At 43.0% G+C, this 17,129-nt stretch overlaps 1 protein-coding gene and 1 long non-coding RNA gene across 3 annotated transcripts in view; one reads left to right on the plus strand and one right to left on the minus strand.

Moving 5' to 3' along the window:
- HSD17B3 (hydroxysteroid 17-beta dehydrogenase 3) overlaps positions 1-15,636 on the minus strand; it is a 105,779-nt gene extending 90,143 nt beyond the window's left edge. The window contains exon 1 of the mRNA XM_056524932.1: positions 15,437-15,636. Within this exon, the coding sequence (XP_056380907.1) occupies positions 15,437-15,590 (154 nt within the window). The 5' untranslated portion in view covers positions 15,591-15,636. The remainder of the gene's footprint in view (positions 1-15,436) is intronic.
- Positions 12,053-17,129, plus strand: part of LOC130276077 (uncharacterized) — an 81,861-nt gene continuing 76,784 nt past the window's right edge. For both annotated transcript variants that reach the window (XR_008845014.1, XR_008845013.1), the window contains exons 1-2: positions 12,053-12,867; positions 16,133-16,193. This is a non-coding gene — a long non-coding RNA (uncharacterized LOC130276077). The remainder of the gene's footprint in view (positions 12,868-16,132; positions 16,194-17,129) is intronic.

A 17,129-nucleotide genomic window follows, 5' to 3' on the forward strand; every position in this document is an offset into this window, starting at 1 on the left:
AGCGCTAGCTGTTTTTGTGGCTAACACTAAGCTTAGGCTTAGTAATGGACTCCGTCTATAAAACTGCTTCCACTAATAAGCCTGTAAGGTTAAAAAAAAAAACACATTTAATAAAACTTTTATTCCAAAAAACACTCCCCCACAAGCCCTCGTTAACCATTTTATTAACATTAAACAAAAAGAGAAAAAAAGCTGGTCATCGATGTTGTGCACCGAATCCGAAGTAGTCCACAGGATATACAGATCTGAAATGAGAAGAAAAAAACACGGAAAATAGGTTAGTACATTTATTGTCACCCATCCGCACATCTCCAGAGTTGAAGTCATGCGTCGGCAGGCTAGTGGGAGATGTGCAGGCGGGTGACAAGCAAGCCAGAGAAGTTTGTCACCTGCTTGCACATCTCCTGCCACCTGCGTTGCACAACTACTACTCCCAGAATGCCCTTGCAGTAAGGAAATGATGGGAGTTGTAGTCATGCAGCGCAGCGGGTAACAAGTAAGCCAGGGAAGCGAGAGGTAGTGCACTCCGTTCCTTGGTCGGTGGGGGATAAGAAAATCACAGGGATTTCGTATTTCCCATGGAACCTGGTTCGAAATTTGAAATTGCAGAAAACTCAGCGGCTCCGTTATATGTTAAAACTAGCCCGGGCTGGCATCATTCTGCAGCCGCCCGGAATTCCAGCAGCCGGGGCGGGAGATGTGCAGGAGCCATCCCTGTCATCCCTCGGTGTGTACTGCAGCACTTATACAGGAGCTGTCCTTGCGATCTCTATCTCCCGGCCCAGCTGCTGGAATCCCGGGTGACTGCAGAGTGGTCCCGGCCAATCACGAGACCCAGTGGGAAATGTGAAATTACAGTAGGGACTACAAAAACTCTGCGATGCCGAGGTATGTTAAAAGGAGCCCAGGCTGGCATCACTCTGCAGCTGCCCGGGCTCCACCTTATTCTATGCCCGCTTCTCTATCTTAATGACGGGACGGGAACACTGCTTTACAACCCCCCCGCCGCACATATCCCGCCTGCTACCTGCTACAAGACTACAACTCCCAGCATGCCCTCCCTGTAAGAGCATGATGGGAGTTGTAGTCCTGCAACAGGTAGCGGACGTGAGATGTGCGGTGTGGGCAGGTGGGAGACAAGGGGGCGGAGGGGATGTAAAGCAGTGTTCCCATCCCGTCATTAAGTTGGAGCAGCGGGGATAGAATCAGATGGAGCCTGGGCGGCTGCAGAGTGATGTCAGCCCGGTCTCCTTTGTACAGTTATATAATATTTCCCGCTAGAGCTGTGATCATGGCTGCCTGCAGAAAATATAAAATCTGCTCTCCAAAGCCGTTTTGTAAGCCAGGTCCGGGCTGGCTTACATTTAGGGTACGTTCACACGAGCGGATTTACAGCGTATTTTACGTTGCGGATCCGCTGGTGAAGGCCCGCTGTTTCTGTCTTTACATGTGCCTGCTGGTAGCGGCAATACGCTGCGACGAGCAGACACCCTGTAGCGATGTGCGCAGCGTACTTGCACATCGCGGCCGCTCTCCCTGCTCTGAGCTAGGCAGAGAGCTCCCGCGATGTGCGAGTATACTATGACTTGCACATCGCAGTGTGTCTGCTCATAGCGGCGTATTGCCGTTACGAGCAGGCACATGTAAAGACAGCATAGAGTGGGCCTTCACCAGCTCATGTGAACGTACCCTAATGGTGTTTTGGAGGGGTTGTGACTTTTTGTGCGACTTTCGCACTTGATAAATCCCTGACCACTGCAAAGTGAAAAATAAAATTCACCTTGGTGAGCTCTTTTGTAGCTTTTTGCTTACAGCCAAAAGTCACACAAAAATTTGCTTAGCCGCTTACGCAACATTTTGTGTAACTTTTGTAAGCAAAAAAAGAGCTCTAAATCCCTTGATAAATGTCCCCTATATCTTCATACAAAGTATTTCTACAAAAAAAAAAAATTGCTGTGCCCTCAAGGGGTTAAAGAAGCTGCTTGTCCTGCAGACAATATATGATGTAAATCACATCATGATTTCATTCACTTCATAACCACTAAACAACAAAATAGTAATAACAATAACCATGCCCCAAGTATTTGCTTTAATAAAAAATGGTCCAATAATCTGGTCTGATGTTTCTGCTCCATTTAACCCCTTAAGGACAATGGACGTACTCCTACGCCCCCGTTTCCGAGTCCTTAAGGACCGAGGACGTAGGAGTACGTCCTGTCCATTCCCAGCCCCCCCCCGCCGCTAGCCGGAGGGGAGCCGGTGCCCGATGCCTGCTGAAATCGTTCAGCAGGCATCGCGGCATAACGCCCAGGGGTGTCATTATGCCCCCCCATGTCGGCGATCGCAGCCGTCAATTCAGACGAGCGATGCGCTGCGATTCCGTTCCCCGCCGCTCGCCGGGCGGGGATCGGAGCCGGATGTCTGCTGATTTCTATCAGCAGACATCCCGGCAGTGTGCAGGAGGAGGTCCGGAGGACCTCCTATACCTGCGATCGCTGCAGGACGCCGGTAACTACTTACCGGCGTTCTGCAGCGGTTCCGGGTCATCAGGGTCACGTGTGACCCTGTGACCCGGATATAGATGGTGACTGGTGGTGTAGTATACACCACCAATCACCATCCATGCTGTACCGGGGGCTGGCATTGTGGCCACCCCCCTCAGTACAGTTCTGATTGGGTGGCCAAAGTGGCCACACCAATCACAATGTAATGGGAGGGGATGGTGGGGGCTAGGAGCACGTTGCTCCGTTCTGCCCGCCATTCCACAGAGATCTGGTGTGCAGGACGGAGCCCCGTGCTGCCCACCATCCCCTGAGTCCAAAAAAAGTGCCCCTTGCCCCCTTTCTGTGGCCCCTTGGCACAGAAATCGCCAGGGATAGCTTTAGATTAGGTAGGGACAGGTTAGGGTTAAAAAAAAAAAAGGTGTATTTTTTTGTCTTTTTTTCAGCGTACCTCAGTGGGTGTCCGTGGGTCCGTAGCACCTTTAGCTGCGTGACCCCGGCCCTGCTGGGTCGCTGCGGTCTGCAGTCAGCCTTTTTTTTTTGGCACAGATCTTTTTTTTTTTTTTCACTAAGCGTGTGTGCGGACCCTCTTAGTTATAAAAGAGCGGTCCGCCACCGTTTGTTAAAGCCCACCCGCCGCTGATCAGTCCCGTAGATACTGATCAGCATTTTTTTTTGTGGTGCCGACGTTCTTTTTTCGGGTTTTCTAGCGTGTTTTTGCACCCATAGGCGGTCCGTGCCACCAGTAGCAGGCGTGTACTGTGTGGCCGGACCTTACCTGTGTGTGTGCGGCGTGCCTCACCGCTGTCGGTGATTTATCACTGATCAGCGTTTTTTTTTGGGGTACAGGTACTTTTTTCGGTTAACGCGGTTTATTTTTTGCACCCATAGGCGGTCCGTGCCACCAGTAGCAGGCGTGTACTGTGTGGACGGACCGTACCTGTGTGTGCAGCCTGTCCCACCGCTGTCTGTGATTTATCACTGATCAGCGTTTTTTTGGGGGTTCAGGTGGGTGCATTTTTTTCGGGGTAAAGCGTTTTTTTATTTTATTTTTCGGTTTTTTTTTGTGTGGGGGTCTGTGTACAAGCCACCAGCCACTGTTCTGGGCTGAGTGGCCAGACCCCCCACTGACTTCTGCGTCCCCTGCCGCCACAAGCGCTAATCAGTGCGCACACCACTGATTAGATAAACGCTTTTTTTTTGCGCAGGGCTTTTTTGCGCTAGAAGTCCCCCTTTTTTTAAAAAAAAAAGGCTCCTTTTTATTTTATATTTTTTTCTGTTAGGGCGGGTTAGTTTAGTTAGGTTAGGTTAGTGAGGGTTAGGGCGGGTTAGGGAGGTAATATCGCACCACACCACATGCAGCACACACACCAATAAAGTTTCCCCCCCCACACACACACACACACACACACACACCCCTGTATCCAAATTAGAGTAGGGAAATGGCCCGCAGAGTGTTTTCGGCGGAGGAGGCATATGACCTAATTGCCTCCGACACCGAGAGCGGCTCAGAGGACGATGAAGACCCCACCTTCCTTATTTCATCGTCCTCCTCATCATCTAGTTCTGATGATGAGCCACCAAGGCGGCGGAGCCGCCGCCGTGCGGTGCCGCAAACCTCTTCTGCCCTTGACCCTGTGCCCCATGCTAGTATGAGTCCCCCTGGCGCTCATACTAGTGAAGCCCCCCTGCCAAGGTCACTGGTACCTCGTACCGGAGAACTTGACTGGGCTGAGCCAGCGGACCACGAGCCCGTGATTTCTGAGTTTGTTGGCGACTCAGGAATCAAAATTAACATCTTTTTCGGTCATTTTTTCAGTGACGACTTTGTTAATTTGATGGTTACACAGACGAATCTGTACGCCCAACAGTTCGTCGCCGCTAACCCGGGCTCACTTTTAGCTAGACCCGGCGGCTGGACTCCAGTCGATGCAGCCGAAATGAGGACCTTTTGGGGCCTCGCGCTGCATATGGGTATAGTTAAAAAACCCAGTGTCAGGCAATATTGGAGTGGGGACGTCTTTTACCAGACACCCCTCTACAGTATGGCCATGGCACGCTCCCGGTTCGAGGCCATTCGGAGATGTTTGCATTATGCTGATAATGCGGCATGTCCCCCCCGAACTGATCCCGCGTATGACCGCCTGTATAAAATCAGGCCGGTCATCAATCACTTCGGGGCCAGATTTTGGGAGGCCTATGTCCCGGGGCAGGAGGTCTCTATTGATGAGTCTCTCATCAGCTTCAAGGGGAGACTCAGCTTCCGGCAATACATCCCAACCAAGCGGGGCACGGTATGGCGTGAAGATGTATAAACTTTGCGAGAGTACCTCCGGGTACACTTGCAAGTTTATAGTGTATGAGGGACGAGATTCCCGTTTTGAACCCCCAGAATGTCCCCCCACTCTGGGTGTTAGCGGGAAAATCGTTTGGGGCCTTTTGCACCCATTGCTAGATAAAGGTTACCACCTTTACGTGGATAACTTTTATACTAGTATCCCTCTCTTCACATCCCTCGCCGCCAGATCCACGGTCGCTTGTGGGACAGTCCGGAAGAATCAAAGAGGCCTTCCGCCCCATCCCCTACATGCTCCTATCCCCCGGGGTGAGTCCCGTGCCTTTTCCCATGAGAACCTGTTGTTGGTCCGGTATAAGGACAAGATGGATGTCCTTATGCTCACCACAATTCATGGGAATGGCAGCACCCCTGTCCCTGTGCGAGGTTCTGCGGGACCGGTCCTCAAGCCCGATTGTATTCTGGACTACAATCGGTATATGGGGGGAGTTGATCTTTCTGATCAAGTCCTCAAGCCATATAACGCCATGCGGAAAACACGCGTATGGTATAAAAAGGTTGCGGTCTACATGGTACAGGTTGCCATGTACAACTCTTTTATACTGTACAACTACGCTGGCAACACAGGGACATACCTGGAGTTCCAAGAGGTAGTTCTAAAGGCCCTCATCTTTGGTGACCGCCAAAGAGCGGGTCAGAGCACCTTTGGAACTTTAGGTCCCCGGATCGTCCCCGGCCAACACTTTCCAGGTGTGATCCCCAACACTGGAAGGACGGGACGAACCCAGAAGAAATGCAGAGTGTGTCACAAGAAGGGGAGATGGGGGGACACCATGTACCAATGTGACACTTGCCCCGATCATCCGGGCCTCTGCATAGGCTGCTTCAGGGAGTATCACACTTCCATGGAGTACTAAATTTTCCATCCTTTGCCCTAATTTTCATTCCCCAGAATTCGGCTCCAATGTATCAGTCCAGGGTACATTGACTTCCAAATTTTAAACCAAAACACACCCCCAAAAAACAAAACCTTTTTCCCAATAGCCCAATATCTTTTTTTTTTTCTTCCCCCTAAAAAATGGGTCATGGGACACAGAGTCAACAGCATTGGAGGTTTGCAGTTGCCTCAAATGCGCAACGCTCTCTCTCCCCACCTGAGCGGGTTGCGCATTTGAGGTAACAGAATAGGGACGGCCCCACACATCCCCTTCCCAGAATGATGATTCAGAGTATAGGGTTTGGGGCGGGCATCATTTTTACTTTTGGCTGTACTCTGGGTCATCATTCTGGGAAAATAATTGGCATATCAGTACTAAAATTGCAATTTTCTTCCCCCCATAGTACACTTCATCCATTCCTGGAAAATAAATGAAGGGAACACCCGTTCCAAATCTCCACTTCACCCTATACACCTTCGCTAGGGGGTGTACTGTTTGTAGTATTCTCACATATGGATGTTCCTTTCTTGTATTTTCTTCTGAATGTATGTAACTGTTAGGTCCGTAACAAACATCCGCCTCAAATGCAAAGAGTTCTCGCTGAGCTCTGTCGTATTTCCAGGCGACAATTCGGAGTCACATGTTAGTTGTTCCCAGAAAGATGAAGCAGAGCATAGGTTGAAAATTGCAATTTTCAAAAGCTACCCTTCATCCATTCCTGGAAAATAAATTTAGGAAACACCTGTGCATTAAAAATGTCCTCTTTACCCCTATACCCATTCCTCAGGGTGGGTACTTTCTGTAATGGTGTCACATGTGGGTGTTTCATTTTTGTATTTTCCTCGGAATGTATGTAACCGTCAGCTACTGATATGCCATAGGCCTCAAATACAAAGTGACCTCTATGACTTCTGAGACTTGTTGTGCGCCCGTCCAGCACGTTACCCCATATGTGGATGTATTTTTATAGTCAGGGGGAAAAGCCCTCCAAAATTTGTAACCCAATTTCTCATATTACTCCTTGTGAAAATGTTAATAATTGGGTAACCCCAGCATTTTACTGTAAAAAAATCAAATTTTTCAATTTATCGCCCACTTTTCAAAAAAAAAAAAACCTGTGAGGTGTTATTTCCCGCTGTACCCCTTGTTACGTTCATTGAGGGGTGAAGTTTCTAAAATGGTGTCACATGTTTTTTTTTTTCCTGTTGGGGGCTTTATAAATGCACATGACCCCCGACTTCAATTACAACAAAATTTTCACTCCTTCTATTCTGAGCATTGTAGTGCGTCCACAGAGCAATTTACATCCACATATGGGGTATTTTTTTTTCTCAGCCAAAATTGTTCTACAAATTTTGGGGGCCTTTTGCCCTATTACCCAATGTGAAAATGAAACATTTGGGGTAACACTATCAATATAGTGCAAAAAAATCTAATTTTTTACTTTTACGGCCCACTGTTTAAAAAACCTGTGAGGTGTAAGTACTCACTGTAACACTGTTACGTTCCCCAAGGGGTCTAGTTTCCAAAATGGTATGCCATGTGTTTTTTTTTTACTGTCCTGGCACCATAGGGGCTTCCTAAATGTGGCATGCCCCCAGAGCAAAATTTGTAACTCCTTCTCTTCTGAGACCTGTAGTGCGCCAGCAGAGCACTTTTCACCCCCATATGGGGTGTTTTTTGAATCGGGAGAAATTGGGCTTCAAATTTTGGGGGGTATTTTCTGCTTTAACCCTTTGTAAAAATGTAAAATTTTTGGGAAACCAAGCATTTTAGGTAAAATGTATTATTTTTTTTTTACATATGCAAAAGTCGTGAAACCCCTGTGGGGTATTAAGGTTCACTTTACCCCTTGTTACGTTCCCCAAGGGGTCTAGTTTCCAAAATGGTATGCCATGTGGTTTTTTTTTAGCTGTCCTGGCACCATAGGGGCTTCCTAAATGCGGCATGCCCCCAGAGCAAAATTTGCTTCAAAAAAGCCAAATGTGACTCCTTCTTTTCTGAGACCTGTAGTGCGCCAGCAGAGCACTTTTCACCCCCATATGTGGTGTTTTCTGAATCGGGAGAAATTGGGCTTCAAATTTTGGGGGGTATTTTCTGCTTTAACCCTTTGTAAAAATGTAAAATTTTTGGGAAACCAAGCATTTTAGATATTTATTTTTATTTTTACATTTGCAAAAGTCGTGAAACCCCTGTGGGGTATTAAGGCTCACTTAATTCCATGTTACGTTTCTCAAGGGGTCTAGTTTCCAAAATGGTATGGCATGTGGGGGGGTTTTAGCTGTTCTGGCACCATAGGGGCTTCCTAAATGCAACATGCCCCCCAAAAACCATTTAAAAAAAACGTACTCTCTAAAATCCCCTTGTCGCTTCTTCGCTTCTGAGCCCTCTACTGCGCCCGCCGAACACTTTACATAGACATATGATGTATGTGCTTACTGGAGAGAAATTGGGCTACAAACACAAGTAAAAATTTTCTCCTTTTACCCCTTGCAAACATTCAAAAATTGGGTCTACAAGAACATGCGAGTGTAAAAAATGAATATTTTGAATTTTCTCCTTCACTTTGCTGCTATTCCTGTGAAACATCTAAAGGGTTAAAATGCTTACTGAATGTCATTTTGAATACTTTGGGGGTGTAGTTTTTATAATGGGGTCATTTATGGGGTATTTCTAATATGAAGACTCTTCAAATCCACTCCAAACCTGAACTGGTCCCTGAAAAATATTGAGTTTGAAAATTTTGTGAAAATTTGGAAAATTGCTGCTGAACTTTGAAGCCCTCTGGTGTCTTCCAAAAGTAAAAACACGTAAATTTTATGATGCAATCATAAAGTAGACATATTGTATATGTGAATCAAAATTTTTTTATTTTGAATATCCATTTTCCTTACAAGCAGAGAGCTTCAAAGTTAGAAAAATGCAAAATTTTCAATTTTTTCATCAAATTTTGGGATTTTTCACCAAGAAAGGATGCAAGTTACCATAAAATTTTACCACTATGTTAAAGTAGAATATGTCACGAAAAAACAATCTCGGAATCAGAATGATCAGTAAAAGCAGTCCAGAGTTATTAATGTTTAAAGTGACAGTGGTCAGATTTGCAAAAAACGCTCTGGTCCTTAAGGTGTAAAATGGCCTGGTCCTTAAGGGGTTAATAAGAGACTGTGCTCAAATAAAATAATCTGAATGAATTTGTATTTAAAGGGGTACTCCAGTGGAAAACTATTTTTGTTTAAATCAACTGGTACCAAAAAGTTAAACAGATTTGTAATTTACTACTATTTAAAAATCTTAATCCAGTACTCATAAGCTGCTGTATACCAAAGAGGAAGTTGTAAGGTTCTTTTCAGTCTGACCACAGTGCTCTCTGCTGACACCTCTGTCCATGTCAGGAACTGTCCAGAGCAGGAGAGGTTTGCTATGGAGATTTCCTTGTACTCTGGACAGTTCCTGACACAGACAGAGGTGTCAGCAGAGAGCACTGTGGTCAGACAGAAAAGAACAACTAAACTTCCTCTGTAACATACAGCAGCTGATAAGTACTGGAAGCATTAAGATTTTTAATAGAAGTCATTTACAAATCTGTAACTTTTTGGCACCAGTTGATCTAAAAAAAAAAAAAAAAAGTTTTCCACGGAAGTACCCCTTTAATGTCCTTTATCAATGAATTTATTTCAGATGTATTATGAACTAATGTTATGAGAATATTATAGTTGTCTATAGAAATAAAGTAATTCTTAATATGGTAGCTATGAGAAGTTATATGATGTGTAGAACAAAATACAGACAACGCTCCATGGTGTTATAACGTTAGGACATATGTCCGTGTGTGAAATTACACTCCACCAAGTGTAACTATGGAACAGAGTGTGTGATGTAGGTGCCTGCAGCCGCTCCACGTCTGTATACTTCCCAGTGCCTTGGGTCCAGTGCCCTTTACTACCATCACAGGTTTGGAGGAAGTTTTATGTTGTGGCTTTATTACAGTGTGTCAGGTTGTTTTATAGTACCTCAACTTTTAAAACCAAAGAGATTGCTTCACACTCATTAATAAACAATGTGCAGGGTCCACAAGTCCGCCATGTCTTTCAGCTTCAATGAGTCATATGTCTTTAATAGTTGTCGGCTGAATGCTTGTTCCACTAAGGCTAAATCTCAATATTTTTTTATTTTTTAATGCCAAGAAAAATGCCAAAAAACGCTGCGGTCAGATGTTAGCTGTAAATCAATGAGAAATCTCAAAATTCATTTTCCACTTGCCGTTTTTCTCTTTGGCGTTTTTTAAACCTTTTGGCGTTTTTTCACTCTTTTTTGGCGTTTTTCAGCTCCTTGGCGGTTTTGCAAAATCACAGCATGTTGAGCTACTGGCGTTTTTTTCCCAGAAATCGTGTTTTTTTTCCCATAGAAGTCTATGGGAGTAAAAAAACGCCAAGAAAAACGTGATGTGGGTTTTAACTTTGGCATTTTTTCAGGTGGTTTTTATTCTCTTTTGGACTTTAGCGATGCAAAAAAGTGATGGAGATACCTTTTTTTAATACAATTAGGGTACCATTAAAAAAAAATAATAAAAAAGATATAGTATTGATGGAAAAAAATTGTATTCAACGATATTTATCTTTTTGTTTATAACAAAAGGTTTATTAATTTTTAACAGGGATCAATTTATGTGGGCAGGCAGGGCACTAAAAATATAGCCGACAATAATAAAAATGTAGTGTGTGTGTGTTTTTCACTTTTTATCCTTTATTTTTTAGGTGGTTCTACTACTCCCAGCATGGAACACACTGTTCCATAATGGGAGTAGTAGTACCTGTACTAACTGACACCCGCTGTGATCCTCCTGTATAATTTATAGATGCGGCCGGCTGCTCTTCTATGGTCCCCTGCACTGCCGTATATATACACCTTTTCATATTTCCCGCAGAGAGCTGTGATTGGCCAGATGGTTCCAGCCAATCACAGCGCTCTGTGGGAAATATGAATAGGTGTATATATACGGCAGTGCAGACGACCATAGAAGTGCGGCCGGCTGCATTATACAGGAGGATCACAGCAGGTGTCCGGAGAGACATTCGCTGTGATCTTTCGTTAACTGCAGGAACTACAGCTCCCAACATGGAGCAGAGCGTGCTCCATGATGGGAGTCGTAGTACCTGGAGTTAAGGACAGATCACAGCGGGCATCACTCCTGACACCCGATGCGATCGTCCTTTCTATTGCAGAAATGTGGAGCAGCTCTATAAAGCGCTAGTATCTCTGCTCTGTACTCCGGCCAGTGATGTGAATAGAACATCACTCATTCATATTTCCCTCAGAGCTGTGATTGGCTGCAACTATCCGGCCAATCCCCACTCTGGGTGGAAAATATGAATGATTGATGTTGTATTCACATCACTGGCCAGAGTACAGAGCAGAGATGCGAGCGCTGTATAGAGCCACTCCGCATCTCTGCTATATTATGGATGATCGCATCGGGCGATATATCTATTAGTACAGGTACTACTACTCCCATCATGGAACAGTCTGTTCCATGCTGGGAGTAGTAGTACTACCCATAAAATGTCAAAAAAAGAGAGAGAGAAAAAAGTGAAACACACATTTTTATTAAAAATTCATTAAAATTTCGTTATAAAAAATATAAATTTCATTAAATACATTTTTTCCATCACTACAGCATCCTTTTTATTTCTTTTGGTACCCAAAAATTTTGGGTACCAAAAAAAAAAACGCCAAAGGGGCCAAAAATGCAATTACCACACAAATGAAAAACGCCAGAAAAAACACCAGGAAAAACACCAGACGCAGGAGATTGCAATGGCCTTTTTTCTTGCGTTTTTTTCAAACCAAAAAATGCAGGACAAAAAAACAAGTAGAAACTTAGCCTAACAGCTATTCCATTTCACCTTATACATGCACGTCCGGCTCCGCTTCAATGGGAAGAGGCAGCGACTTATCTCTAAGGAAAGCTAAACTGGCATTGAAATTCCATATGCTCAATCCTTCACTTCCCCGACAACAGCTGTCAGCAGGGGTGGACAACTTGTTTTTTATGTGTATACCTGGGGTTCTGCTGTTTCCACTTTCGACTCAGAATGTTCCAGTAACCTTATATTAATAAGGTTCTTCTCATACCAATTCTTTTTAAAGTTTGAATCTGGAAGGACATTATGAGGGAGATTTATCAAAACCTGTTAAGAGGAAAAGTTGCTAAGTTGCCCATAGCAACCAATCAGATCGCTTCTTTCATTTTGCAGAGGCCTTGTTAAAAATGAAAGAAGTGATCTCATTGGTTGCTATGGGCAACTCAGCAACTTTTCCTCTGGACAGGTTTTGATAAATCTCCCCCTATATGCGTGGACCTTAAGATTGTGTAGGTTGTCTCCCACACTCCAAAAACATACTGACAGCTATACTGGGGTTCTTTACCAAGTGACCCTGTGTACGAAACAGCAAAAATAGATGGCGGTCCCATTGGGAACAAGAACTAATGCGAGTGCTGACAATCTCTGGACAGGATGGCAGAATATTTAAAAATATACTTTTCTACTCTTCTTGTATATGGCCTTCAGAAAGTCTAGTCACCTCAATCTGGCTGCCGTTCTGTTTCCTATGAATTATTAACTGGTAATTGGAAACTAACATTCACAGGCTTTTAGTCAGCCGATGTTTTATAGGAAAGGGAGGAAACATGTTGACCATCAAAAAAGCCAGTCAACGGCTATGAACCCTTCCTTAGAAAAAACCTGGGCCTCTTTATCTTAGAAAGGAACAAGTGTCCTTCTTTACTTGCTTCAAGTAGAGAAATGTTCCCCAGACTAAAGTGTCTAGTTGCTATAGAGCTCCCCCATGAAACTCAAAAGGGCTCCTGAGGACATCAGTGAATATGCTACACAACATCATTTCCATTTTATGAACTGATTCCTTTCAGCTGTGCTACATTACCAAAAACATTTTCATTGAGGATTCATAAAAACGTCATATACTACTGCAGTAGTATTGGGATTCTTCATCCATATTATTGACTGAAACAAATCATTTAGATGGTTACATTCTCAATTCATCATCACTTAAAAGGCAGGAGAACATATGGATATGTTTTCTAGGATTCACTTGGATTCCAATGCAGATTGTGCGGTGAAAATCTACATACAAATGTGCATCCCAAAGAGAAATGTGCATCCCATTGTTTTTAATAGGAATCTGCACAGTCCTTAACCCCTTAAGGACGCAGACCTTTTTCACCTTAAGGACTGAGCCCTTTTTCGCAATTATGACCACCGTCACTTTAAGCATTAATAACTCTAAAACGCTTTTACCGAATATTCTGATTCTGAGATTGTTTTTTCGTAACATATTCTACTTTATTTTGGTGGTAAATTTTTGGCGTTACTTGCATCCTTTTTTGGTGAAAAATCCCAAAATGTCATGAAATTTTTGAAAATTTTGCATTTTTCTAACTTTGAAGCTCTCTGCTTGTGACAAATACAATATGTCCACTTTATGTTGGCATCATAAAATGGACATATTTTTACTTTTAGAAAAAATTAGAGGGCTGCAAAGTAGAGCAGCAATTTTCAAAAATTTCATGAAAATTGCTAAATCTGAAGAGACAGATGTTACAGAACTACAACTCCCAGCATACCTGGGCAGTCTAGGCATACTGAGAGTTGTAGTTTGGCAACATCTGGAGGGCCACCGTTTGGGCACCACTGTAACCGTGGTCCCCAAACTGTGACCCTCCAGATGTTGCAAAACTACAACTCCCAGCATGCCTAGACAGCCTTTGGCTGTCTGGGCATGCTGGGAGTTGCAATTCTGCCTTCCTAGTTGTTGCCACAGTAAAGATAGCTTTACTTTCACTTTCATTACCCCCCCCCCCCCTACCATAGTTTCCATACCTGAGCCGGGATCTCTGCAGTCTCCAGCGATGATCTGCGGTCCCCACGCCATCTTCAGGTAAGATACCAGTCTCCATCTTCTCCCCCCGTTCTGCCCGACATCCAGGGGTGGGCAGAACAGAGGGTTTCTATGGCAACCCACTGTCCTGCGCTGCCATTGGTCAGAATCAGTTCTGACCAATGGCAGGGGATAGGAGGAGATCGCAGCACTGCGACCTCGCTCCTATCCCTCAGGATGATCGGGGCTGTCACTGACAGCTCCGATCATCCCTATTTTCCGGGTGATTGGGTCACCAGAGACCCGATCAGCCCGGAATAGCAGAAAATCGCATGTCTCAGGACCCCCCTCGGCGATGTGCTGGGATGCCTACTGAATGATTTCAGCAGGCATCCCGGTCCGGTCCCCAACTGGCTAGCGACAGGGACCGGAATTCCCACGGGCATATGCATACGCCCCATGTCCTTAAGGACTCGGGATGCAGGGCGTATGCATAAGCCCGGCGTCCTGAAGAGGTTAAAGGGGTACTCCAGTGGAAAACTATTTATTTTAAATCAACTGGTGCCAGAAAGTTAAACAGATTTGTAAATTACTTCTATTTAATAATAATAATCAGCTGCTGTATACCACAGAGAAAGTTTTCTGTCTGTCCACAGGGCTCTCTGCTGACACCTCTGTCTATTTAAGGAACTGTCCAGAGTGGGAGCAAATCCCCATAGAAAACCTCTCCTGCTCTGGACAGTTCCTGGCATGGACAGAGGTGTCAGCAGAGAGCATTGTGGACAGACAGAAATTCAAAAAGAAAAGAACATACTCTGGAACATAAAGCAGCTGATAAAAAAAATCTTAATCCTTCCAGTACTTATCAGCTGCTGTATGTTCCAGAGGATGTTCTTATCTTTTTTAATTTCTGTCTGTCCACAGTGCTCTCTGCTGACACCTCAGTCCATGACAGGAACTGTCCAGAGCAGGATAGGTTTTCTATGAGGGTTTGATCCCACTCTGGACAGTTCCTGACATGGACAGAGGTGTCAGCAGAGAGAACCGCGGACAGAAAGAAAAGAAATTCAAAAAGAAAAGAACTTTCTCTGTAGTATACAGCAGCTGATAAGTACTGGAAGGATTAAGATTTTTAAATAGAAGTAATTTACAAATCTGTTTAACTTAAACATTCTGGCACCAGTTGATTTAAATAAATTGTTTCCACCGAGTAACCCCTTTAACATGGTGCAGATTTTTTTCCAATGCAGATTTTATAACTGTGTCATGGATGAAAATGAAGTGATGGGTAACTTCTTGATGTGGTCGCAGTGTTGGGTAGACAGACGTAGAGTTGCCACATTAAATGGGCTATAATCCATGCCTGAATCCACAACGTAAATATTGCTAATACATGTCAGAATTTCAAGCTTTCTGCTGCTAAATCCACAAAAGAATTTTCCAACTTAAAAACTCCTTGTCTGATTATACCCTACGACAGTGGTCTTCAAACTGTAGCCCTCCAGATGTTTCTAAACTATAACTCCAAAATGCATGCCGGAAGTTGGAGTTTTGCCACAGTTTGGAGACCACTGCTCTAAGTCATGTACATGGATGGACCTGTGCATTACATTTAAATGTCATGTAATAGTATAACTCACACCGAGGTTCATATCTAAAATAGGTTCTCTTTTTGAAATGAATATTTGTCAAACACATGGAGATAGATGAATGAATTATTAATGAATTAATAGATACAAAAGAAAATATTTACATTACATTACATACTAGTAATTCACAAGTTTAAAAAAGGAAAATATTACCTGCCCATTCTCCCAATGTTTGGAAAAAAGATGGTGGCAACACACCCCAAAGTTGTGGAAACAGGTACTTAGAAAATCCAAGACATTTTATTAGAAGCTGAAGGCATAAAATAAGTCCCAAGACTGTAAAAAAGTGCTGAACGAGCAGCTCCATGCCAGCAGATTCTTGGATAAATGGAGTGCACTGCCTCACTCTCTTACTTGCTCCTTAGTTACTTGCTAGAGAATTTATCCTTAACAACTGCTAGGGAGAGGTTTGAAATCACATGTATTCCAAGAGTCATGGTTTCAATGGTTACGCCTTGTCTCCTCCTTTTTTTCAGTTTTATTATAATCTTGATGACTTTCTATAAGGACATGCCTTGCAAATATTTGATTCGGATTGCTTGATGTTGCTACATTTATAGAAAATACTATGTAAATTGGTTTGCACAAGCAACAAAAAAAGAACATGAGATATATACTGTACATAAAGTCAAGTAAAAAGGCAAGGACTCCCCAATATAGTTTTTTTTAGTTTTTTTTTTTTTTAAACCTTTAATTTAAATATTGAAAAATAATAATAATAATAATAATAATAATAAATTAAATACATAAAAAAGGTAATGTAATTGTTTAAACTCTAAAGTAATAGAACAGGTGAAATTGTGTCAAACCTGCATGATAAGTAAATATTCCCTTTTAATCTCTCTTCAGGCTTTACAACTCCTACCCAAAACACAACAAAGATGGAAAAGATATACAAAAATACTCAAACGTAAGTTTATTTATTAATCACAATTAACTGTTCATTAAAGGGTAACGCTCATTAAAATTAATATTTGCTATTGCACTCCTTATGGTAAAAAAAAAATATTTCTAATATACTTTGTTTAAAAAAATGAAGTTTTCTATGTTTTATTTGTGCTTAAAAAAGCTCAAGAGCACATTTTCCCCCCATCTTATACACAGACTTAGGACCGAAGCCCAAACACAGAAAGTGCAGCCTGGAGTGCTGAGGGGGGGGTGTCCAGCCTCATCCAATCATAGCTCCTCTCACACTTAACTGCCATATGCTGTTGGTTGGACACACACCCCTCAGCACTCCAGGCTGCACTTCCTGTGTTTGGGCTTCGGTCCAAAGTCTGTGTATAAGATGGGGGAAAATGTGCTCTTGAGCTTTTGTAAGCACAAATAAAATATAGAAAACTTCTTTTTTTTTTTAACTAAAGTATATTAGAAATCTTTTTTATTTACTATAAGGAGTGCAATAGCAAAAAGGTGTTTTAATGAGAGTGCCCATTTAAGACATAAAATCATATAAAAATTATAAAAACAGATGATAGTGGAGGTCAGGATTCAATATGAGTGGGTATATCTAATAACAGTACATAAAATTAGATTAATAAAAATACTACAAGCCCCACATAGACCAGAGAGATAGACACAGGGGGATTTATCAATGCTGTATCACAAAGTTTAGCACAATGCTCTCAATTTTTGCGAAAAAAAAAAGAAAACAACAACAGTAAGTGATTGCTCAAAAACGTTTGAAAAATGTTCCCCAAAACCATTGGTAAATTTCCTAATAGTATATTAGCATAAGTGGAAACATTTAGATCTAAAAAAAAAAAAAAAAAAGTAACGTTTTAGCTACCTCAGGCAGAAAGAAAATGTGGTCTAATTTGGGTTAAATGTGATACAAACCAAACTA

This window comes from Hyla sarda, chromosome 1, assembly GCF_029499605.1.
Source record: "Hyla sarda isolate aHylSar1 chromosome 1, aHylSar1.hap1, whole genome shotgun sequence".
NCBI lineage: Eukaryota > Metazoa > Chordata > Amphibia > Anura > Hylidae > Hyla > Hyla sarda.